Source organism: Choloepus didactylus, chromosome 18, assembly GCF_015220235.1.
Source record: "Choloepus didactylus isolate mChoDid1 chromosome 18, mChoDid1.pri, whole genome shotgun sequence".
In the NCBI taxonomy this organism is placed as follows: domain Eukaryota; kingdom Metazoa; phylum Chordata; class Mammalia; order Pilosa; family Megalonychidae; genus Choloepus; species Choloepus didactylus.
Window position 1 is genome coordinate 23490908 of NC_051324.1, and position 10415 is coordinate 23501322.

The 10415-nt window shown below is 36.1% G+C and overlaps 1 protein-coding gene across 5 annotated transcripts in view; it reads left to right on the top strand.

Annotated features, from left to right (window-relative positions):
- The window catches only part of TAOK1 (TAO kinase 1), a 204000-nt gene extending 194034 nt beyond the window's left edge, over positions 1 to 9966 (top strand). For 4 of the 5 annotated variants that reach the window (XM_037809469.1, XM_037809470.1, XM_037809472.1 and 1 more), the window contains exon 20: positions 603 to 9087. In XM_037809469.1, coding sequence (XP_037665397.1) covers positions 603 to 1064 — 462 coding nt within the window. In that variant the 3' untranslated portion in view covers positions 1065 to 9087. Of the gene's footprint in view, positions 1 to 602 lie in introns of all 5 variants that reach the window. The other variant, XR_005212736.1, reaches the window with a different exon arrangement.
- Positions 9967 to 10415: the final 449 nt, after the last annotated feature.

Sequence of the window (10415 nt, forward strand, 5' to 3'; positions counted from 1 at the left end):
ACATTCCCCCTCACTCCCCCCCCCCCCCCTTTTTGTGGGTGAAACTGGATCATGTACCCTGTAGAATTTCCCACGTTCTGGAACTAGAGATAGAAGCATTATTATATTTAGGTTCAATTTTTTTCTTTTTTTTTTTTTTAACATTTTTTGCAAGGATACTTCATAGAGTTTACTGTTTACTTCATCATATCAAGAGATATATAATGTTTAATTGTCCCACTTTTAAGTGATACTAATATTGATCAGTGGGTTCAGGTATTGTCATTCTGATCATCCATTAAAAAGTTCTCCATCAACTCTTTACCTAATAGATATAGCAACTATTAATGATCATTGCCTTGATTTATGGTTTCAATAGACCTTATTACCTTTCATTTTAAAAACTTTATTTATAAATTCTAGAGATATAAATTATGTATGTTTCCTATAGTACAACTATTTGATTTTTAAATGTGCATCCATAAAATAACCAGAATGAATTTTTTTTTATGATTCACTTCAAAGCTGAGTAGTTAGTAGTTCCTCCATTTAAAGATTTTAGAAAAGTAAATCAGCTGTTTTTTTGTTTTTTTTTTGGCTTTCCTTTCCCACCCCTCCACCAGATTGAAGAAGAGATGTTGGCTTTACAGAACGAACGCACAGAACGAATACGAAGCCTGCTGGAACGTCAAGCCAGAGAAATTGAAGCTTTTGACTCTGAAAGCATGAGACTAGGTTTTAGTAATATGGTCCTTTCTAATCTCTCCCCTGAGGCATTCAGCCACAGCTATCCAGGAGCTTCTGGTTGGTCTCACAATCCTACTGGAGGTCCTGGACCTCACTGGGGTCATCCCATGGGCGGCCCGCCACAAGCTTGGGGCCATCCAATGCAAGGTGGACCCCAGCCATGGGGTCATCCCTCAGGGCCAATGCAAGGGGTTCCTCGAGGTAGCAGTATGGGAGTCCGTAATAGCCCCCAGGCTCTGAGGCGGACAACTTCTGGGGGACGGACGGAGCAGGGCATGAGCAGAAGCACGAGTGTCACTTCACAAATATCCAATGGGTCACACATGTCTTATACATAACTTAATAATTGAGTGGCAATTCCGCTGGAGCTGTCTGCCAAAAGAAACTGCCTGCCGACATCGTCACAGCAGCCTCCTCACTTGGGTACTACAGTGTGGAAGCTGAGTGCATATGGTATATTTTATTCATTTTTGTAAAGCATTCTATTTTGTGTTTACTAATCGGGATGTCGTATTTGGCTGCCGGGATTTTTGTTTGTTTATTTGTTTTAACTTTTGGGGAAACTTCGAAGAGGGGAGTTGATGTGTGTGTATGTGTGTATATGTGTGTGTGTGTGTGTATATATATATTATATATATATATATATAATGCATATAGTAAAGAAAAATTGGCTAGTTAGAGGTTATTTTCTGAACACTGCAAAAATAAAATGCAGCGAAGTGGCTTGAGTCATCACTCTTGGGCGTCTATATCCTAAGAAGTTTATGAAGAGATCTAAAGCCTTCCTCCATATCCCAAATTCTTAGGAGCCACTCAGAGCAAGCAGTATATGCTAAAGCAAGTTGTTATTGAAACACACCTGCATCCTCTCACCAGTGTATTTTCTTCATTAAATTGGTCTGATATCTCAGCCTCATTTGGAGTGAAAATGGAAGGGGGAATCCACGAACAGTAAAGGGTTGCATTGAGTTTTTCAGTGGGTAGAAAACAACCTTCTAATTGTGAACACGGCATAGGTTTGTAAGTGATTTTTGGCCATTCAATTGTGCCTTCCTTGTGGCATGGAGAGATGAGGGTGCTTAAGGAAATTACAAGTTAAATGGGGATTGCATTAACAAACCTGTGAACCTTCAAAGGGGAAGACCAGAAGAGTGAGAGGCCCCTGAAATATGGTTGATACATTCAGCAGCAGAGTGAGGAGATAAAGCCTATATCTCCTGAGGTTTTGTTGCTTATACTGTGATATCTCATCCTAGCTAAGCACTATAACTCCCAAGACCCCAAATAGTACTTTCACTTTGTACAAAACAAAGATACATAGCCAATGCAAATCAGATGCCAGAGGTATTTGAATTATGCCGTATTTGCAAATTGCCATCTATTGGAATTCTTATCACACTACATAGACATAATTTGATTACCCCTTTTTGGCTTATGAGATTTCCTGTTTACAAATAGAATAGCCAATTATTTAAATGTTTAGTTGCCATAGTGAACCAGGAGTCACTGAGCCAATGACTTGACCAGCTGCTGACTATCCTCATCACCACTGTAGATTTTGCTGCATGTGCAGGTGTCTTTTTCTTATTTTACTGCTGTTTTTGTTGCTGCAGTACTTTACAAGCTTCTAGTTCATTGAGACTTTGTGACCATTTGGCCTCGTGTTAACATCACCCAACAGGAGACACCACTTCCATAAGTCTCTAGCCTTAGTGCTAAATTACTACTGAAAAGGAACTAGGACGTTTCACAAATTTAAAAAAAAAAAAAAAAAAAAAAAAAGTGAGTTATAGTGGTCAGGGAATTGCTTGACAAAAGCTAACTTGTTTTTTTCCCCAGAGGGGGCTTGTTTTGTTTTGTTCTGTTTTACAATGAAGGATAAATCCAATACTAAAAGGCCGATGTTACTTGGTATTCCATTGCTAGTGTAGAAATTGAGTTGGACGTGAGCGAGGAGCAATAGGTAAGACTTGAAGAAAAAAAATGTCCTTTTTCCTAATGATCTGAGTTCTTACAAGTTATTGTCCTGCCCCCTCTCCAGTTGTCTTGAAGAAACCTGTGCTACTATCTCTGGATCTTGGTTTTCATGTAGTCAGAGAGCTCCAAGGTAGAAAGAAGCCTTTCAGTCCCTCTAAATGAACTCTTCACCTAGACCAAATAGTAATGTATCACTGTTGAAATCTTGATTTTCACAACAAAATTTTGAAAGTCTTCCCCTAGTATATCAGTCCAGCCACCATGAATCCTCTTATTTAGGAGTTTCTGACTTTCATTTGAAGGTAAATGGAAGAAAAATTAAATATTTTAATGTAAATCTTTTTAAAAACAACATCACAGAAGATTCACACACCATTTTAGGCAGTGTTTCAAGTAGCACTCTGATATGTTGTCTTCTAGGCCATTCTCCAGAGCCCCAGTTCTTAGATAAACATGACTTGTACTTGTCATAGTTAATGTGAGGGGCTCTTAGTTTTCCTGGTATCTTTTTTGCATTCGAATATGCAATGCTTCAAACAAGTTCAGAAATCTGCCTATTTGAAGGAAAGTGACTAGAGGGAACACCAGGTTTTAATAAAACATCCAAATACAATGGAATTTGATACCTTTTTATATTAGGTCTGGCCCCTCTGTACCATCACAGAAGTTAAATAGGGAAGCAGATCAGTTTTGCATACAAAATTTGTTAAAATCCAGAATACTACCAGTTTTAAAGTCAGTTTGTAGACTTAAATTAGCCACAGTTTCTGACTTAATCAAATTGAGTTACTGAGTTCATTCAGATCATATGTACTTATAAAAACATGATTGAATCCTGACTCCAAATATCTATACAATAGGGCTTTGTATCTTTTTCACGTAGGTCATCACCATACGTGGATTATACCATTAAGTTAATTTTAATTAAAATATGTATAGTTTGCAGAAAAAAAATGATTCACTTAATTGATTTCTGTGTAATTGTGCATGAGTAAAATCTAACTTCTGAGCAATTTCATACATGGCAGGAATTGTCACCAAGTAAAGCTTGTAGCAGGAGAATTCAGAAGGTTTTGAGATATCCTAAAGAAAGAAGCAAGCATTTTCTGAATCAGTATGCAAATGTCAACATTTGATCAACTTAACACTACCTCCTCCCCAGTGTTGTTGTTCACTCGTTATTCATGTGTTTTAGAAAATAAAAAGTATGAGAAAAAAGTATAGTCCAGCATATCAGAAAGTTTTAAATGCTACATCTGGTATCCAGAGCTTGGCTGTAAAGAGTTTCCTGTGTTCTCTGTCTCTACCCATTTTTAGTTAACATTTGCAAAATGCAGCTTCATATCTTGAAATATATTCCTAATTGGGTTCCCTTTTCCTCATATTTTTTTAAAGTCAGCTATCACCCCAAATTATAGTATCTGAAAGTATTTTCATTATATAATGTTAGTTGAAAATGTGTTTATATCATTTTTATTCAGAGCTGCAGTTCTTTTTTTTCTCATTTCTGTGCATAGAGATGAATTAGTCCTGCATTTGAAGCCACACTCACAAGTATAATAGGCTTAGTACTCTAGGCCAAAGATTTATTAGGAAATTGAGCTATTTAGTATAGTCATCATGATTTTCGGCTGCCTAGACATTAGGTAAACACCATCAGTACACTAAAGAAACTGTCCTTGACACTCTCCCACTCACACCTATTTTTTCCTCACCCCATTTTCAAAAACTGAAAACTGAGTGTCATTTTCAGACCATAAGCAGACTTTAGTATCTTTTTACTTATACAGGTACTAAATGTCTGGCATTTTAAATTTTTATATAATGCATTGCATTGGACACTGGAATAATACTATTTATTTTCACCTGTGAAAAATAACTTTATTGTACTTGAAACACCTCATTTGCATTTCTCCATTTGTGCCATTCACTAGTGGAAATAAATTGTATTATACCATGATCTACTGGCTTTTAAAAACTGTGTTAAATATGCACATTTTTGGTATAGCTATTATCATTTGTATGTATATATTGTATATACATATGAGTGTCAATATGTGTGTATAGATAAATGGATAGATGGATGTAACTCATACTGTACATTTCCATCAGGGCACTTGGATTCTGTTTTTGTTTCATTTTGTTATTTCAGCCCTCAGTTAAAGCAAGAATGCATGTGTTTCTTAAGAATGAGTTCTCTAGGTTGACATTTATGAGAAAGTGGTCATTAGATGCAATTCTTTATTTTTTAATCCCCTCTGAGCACTTGTGTGATTGGAGAGAGAAAGTTAAGTAAAATGTGGAATGGAACCATAAGTTGCAGTACAGTAAAGTAGTGCTGGGGAAGAAGCCAGTTAGTGTTTCTGTGAGTCTGTGTTGTGATACAATAAAAGAGTGATGCAGAAGGAAATGAACCATGGATATTAAAAACACTGGCGGTGATTCCTCTGCAAAAATGATAAAAGGAACCAGTAAATCACACAATCTTCATTTACTTTCTCTACAAATTTATTAGCAGTGATGCCATTGATCCTCTTACTCTTTTTTACTCATTAATATTAATAATTATATATTTTGCTAAGGACCAAAATAGCCAAGAAAGGATTTACTGCTGAAGCATCTAAAGTTCTCCTAAACTGTAAAATCAGCAGGAAATGGCCACTGAGAGAAAAGGGTATGGTATTGGTGTGAGGGGCTTTCTCCTTTTAGCTGCCTCTTCCTGCTTGATAATAGTAAGTTCTTTGAGCACCTTCCTCCCCTTCTGAGCCACCAATATTCAAGCAAAGGTTTGGCCCAACACAGCAACCTTTTCCAAGGAGGTTTATATGGTCCTGCATATTATCCCATGCTCACAATGTGAAGTGTCTAGTGTATATTCCAGTCAGAAAATAATATATTTAAGGTGTGTAAGTGTGAATCTCTAATGGAAGGTTCTCATTTCTTAGAAGCCTTTTCTAAGGAGCAGGGCCAAAATTTGGACAGTCATCTTTGAGCTGTTTACCAAAATACAGATCATTACTGAAGAGAAACAAATTCGCTATCTTATTTTCCCCCATCTAACATGATAGTGCCTCCCACCAGGTTGTAGCATTGCCTTTGAAAAGGCATTTGTTCACTTAGTTGTTAAGAACTGGAAATTCCCCATCCTCAGATTCCTTAAAGGATGAAGAGTGTGCTGTACGCTTAGCAGACTTGCCTCTTGTATGCAAGGACTACTGATTGAAGTCTGTTTTGCTGTGTGTCTGATTATGTTGTCTGCACTTTTATGAAATCACTACAATAGTTCTACATTGGAAATGACTTAATTTGTAAAGAAGTAAGTTTTATTAAACACTGTCTAGAAAAAGAAAGTGAAGCTGAGAACTCTTCCTTTTTTTGTGCATTTGTATTTTCTACTGAATTCTGGTAGCCCCTTTAAAGTCATGTTGACTATTTTTCTCTCCTTATTTATATTCATATTTCCAAGATTTCACACATATAGGGGAAGAGAATCCATTTGGCCTAATGATAGTCTTCAGTTCATAAGAAATATTTATATCAATATGCACCTTATCTGCCTGTTGTGGGTCTCTTAAACTTGCACTTCCCACCCACCCAAAGATAAAGATATTCTTGAAAGAAAATAAAGGCGGAGAATTAATACTAGGGAGGCATTTACTATGTCACCATCACTGTTGTCTGTTGCCCAGCAATCCAAACTTTTTGAAGTTTCAGAGTTTTCTGTGTATGTCTGTTGGATTGTGTTTTGTTTTAATATACAAGGGATTCTTTAAATAGGGGAAAAAATGTTAATCTTCTCTGAGGTCTCCCTTTGAAACAGCAGGATGCCCACTGGGTACACTAATCTCAGCATCTGTAGGTAGTTTACCATGAAAAAGTGGAGAGAAGATGAGACTTCTGAATGAATGAAAAAGGGTATCTTGATGCCCAAGAATTCCCCCCAAAGTACGGGTACTTCAACCTGCAGTTTCCTTTTCACTCATAGTTTTTAGCAATTGTGAGTGTAAAATCATGTAATTATCTGTAAATATGTAGCTAACAAATTGACTTAGTTTCTGTATTTTTTGTTTTTGTCTTTGTACTAAAGTTTATAGGTCTGTGCCAGCTAGAGAGGAGTTGCTGTCTTTGCCAGTGTGGTCCTAGCATCTAACTCTGAAACCATCATAGATGACACTTTTTAGAATTAATGCTTAAATGTTGTTAAACAGAGAGAAATGGAGCTTAATCTTTGGTCAGGTTTAAAATCTTTTGAAGCAAAATAATTTTATTTAATATAATGATTACATGTCCTCAATCATGAATTCGGTAGGGAGCCTCCCTCCCCCAGTGGCCATGTTTACAGAAGTGTGTTTTGTCTGTAAAGTACAAGTGATTTAATGTTTATGTAAATTATGCAGGTGATGACATTATGGTTTGAAACTGTTTATTGGGCTCTTTAGCTGAATTTTCAAATGAAATGAACTGTGCTTATTGCTGGCACATTGATCCCATTTCTGGAACATTTTTTCTATTTCCAGAATTGCATAAGTTCCTTTGTCATTACCCTCACTTAACATTCCTTTCTCTAATATGCCTTTTTAGCCTAAGGTATTATACACTGGTGAACATAGATGAGGGAAATGCAGTTTTTAAAAAATCCATGAACCCTCATTTTTTAGTACCCATGTTTTATGTTTCTATGACAACTCTGAGGTCAGTGGGGTTTAGAAATGAGGTACCAGTGTTAATGAAAAGTGTGTATTCTTTGCTTTTGCATGGCTTGGCATAGTAACAAAGGTATATTAGGGCCACTTGAACGCATGAAGACCAGTTATATGGGAAAGGTTTCTCTCAGTGGCACATTTTGCTTTTTCTGAGCCCTTAAATGCATTGCCTAGGCATGAACATTATTGTTACTATAAATTGCACATGGTCATGGAGTGAATCATGTGATTAAAAAGGATATAACTGCCTAAAGTCTGCAGATACTGGTTGGTCCATGTGACCATTTGGCACATATCAAACCTGGGGAGGGGGATAATTGGAATTCCCCCCACCCCCCCATTTTTGGTCATAGACAAGTTTTTTAGTTTATTCAGATGTTGGTTTCCCCAATGTGTTGCCAGACAGCTCTTTTTTAGTGCCCATACCAAATGTGCTGTTGTCCTTCTTTGCATTTCATATCAAAGGAACCACCTCCCCGTCTTTCCAAAAGCAGTTTGGGTTACACCTTTTATTCCACATTAGGTGGGAATTGTGCCTACTTAGAGTGCCCCTCCAATTAATTACATGTGTCTCAAAATAATCCAAGCTAGAGACACAAGGTGGGAAAACATTTCAAAAAAAGAAAAAAAGTCCACTTGAGGCCAGTAATTTATATAACAAGGTATTTTACTATTTATCTTGACACTTGCTATATGAGCCTGTAGGAGTTGCAAGTGGTTTGATAGTGTAAAATCCAGGTAGAGAGGGATGCATGGCATTTCTGGGAAAGGAGAGGGTTTTATTTCTGTTTTACCTCTCCTTTTATGATGATCCTTCTCTGTTAGGTTAGACTAGGTTAATTCGCAAATTTGTTTTGTTTTTTTATTATTTAGAGAAATTTTTACAAAAGTTACAGAAGTGATGATCTGATGTAAATAACAATTTAAAGTATAGTGCACATAACTTCCCCTGACTATTCCAACCTAATAATTTGTAATGCTTTAGAGTTTTGTTTTTTTTTTTATTAAACATCTATGTTGCTAAATCCTATTTATGTAAGTCGCTAAATTCTTTAGCCCACTTAAAACTTAAGACAAACATTTAAATAATGGATGGTTACTCTGAACAATTCAGCTTTGAGAACCCCTTGTTTTAGTACATGAAAAAGATAGCCTAATGTGCATTTAATGAGGTTGGAAAGACTCTGAGAAATATGTATAGTGTATATTTTAAAACAGCTTTGCTTGTATTGTGAAGATTTAAAAACAAACTTGAGATTTTTAACATAACTATTAACACAGTTTTAACATAAGTTATCCCACTGGGTTTAAGAGCATCTTGAATGTATAATCCTTTTTGTAACCCAGGTTGGTTTCTGCTTTTACCAGTCATCCAGACATATTATTTATGTTTTTTCTTTTATATACTCATTTCCCTTTGTTTTCCTTGGACAGCATGATTTTTTTGCACATGTAGAAATTTTTAAAATGAAAAAAATTAATACATCATTTTCTCTGGAATTTCTTCATTTCTCTCTTCCCTTCTATTAACCCCTTACCTTAAAGGCCATATTGCTCCATTTGCATTATTTGTGCAAATGCCAGGGTTGGTTTTCTTTTTATTTTTGGTATTTACCTAAAAAAAGAAATTGCTTCATCAATTGCTTTTTTATTAAAAAAAAAAAAAAGAAAGAAAAAAAAAGAAAAAAAGCTGTAACCTTATCATTTCTGAGTAGACCATTGAGAGATGAATGCACACCTGTAATAGCCCAGGACCAGCTTTGGTGGCTAAAGGGAATATTTTAATTAAAAAAGAGATTCTTTTCTAAAAGTGGTATATATTATCCACAGTCTGTTTCAATTATTCCCACAAGTCGGTCCAGATAAAATGAGGGTTATCAGCTAACTGATATGTTATCATTGAGGTTCATCAATGAATTTGTACATTTCTAGTTCCCTTTGGTGAAGGGAAAAATGATTTTGCAAGACCTAGATTTTGGCTTGGTTTCTTGCCTCCTTTTTTGGCAGCCTTCATCTTCTCATCTTCCAAAGCCCTTGAGCCTGTAGGGTTTTCACAGTGGACGAAGGACTATGTGGTCTTTTAAAACTAGGACTGATTATTTGGTGGAATATTATCATGTTGAAAGTGTGATATTCTACTGTTATGCTGACTGTTTTTAAATATGCACAGTCCTCTCAGTTTTCAGACCGAAAGGACGCCCACAGTGGAGGCTTATAAAGAGTTGCAATGGGGAAGAAGCCCCTCCCTCACTGTCAGCACCAGCTGGTAAAGGTGACTGTACAGATGTGCATTTTCCTTTTGGTAGATATGGTCTGCAGCACTAACTGGTAAGGCTTATTGTACAGTATATTGTCAGTATTCTTCTGGTTCAGCATACCTTATAGTTCATATATAACCTGTATTAATTGTATAGATTGTGCATTTAAAGCTGTTACCAAGTTGTCAGAACATAAGAGAGAAAACAAGGTCATATGTAATATTTTGTTTGTAAGTATCCTTTGTATCATAGCAAAGGAAATGTTAAAAAAAAATCAACTGTAATAAAGTAATTTTAGTACACAGGGTTGTCTGCTCAGTTTTTTAAAGTAATTTTATTCCCATAAATTGTATAAAGTTTATTTCAATTCAGTGACTGTCTACTGGATAATTACTGAATCTCAGGCACTGTGCTGGATATGAGTTATAAAAATGAGTAAGATGTGAGTAAAAGTGAACTCCCCAGTATACACTTAAACCCTCTAGTCTTAATTGTCTCAAATTCTGTCTGCCCAGATAGTAAAGTGACCTATTGTATTCCAAGTGAGATGATTCTACTTTAGGTTCTGACTTTGTTTCGTGCAGGTTCTTACATTTTGTTCCTCCTTGCACACACATGGACACAAATGTATGTGGTTCTTGGATCTTCTACAAAGCTTCAAAAGGTAGTCTTAAATGGGCTCATCTCCCCAGATTTGAATATTGTCACATTTTAGTCCTAATTTAGGGCAGTAGATCAGGCAGTGGGTCTT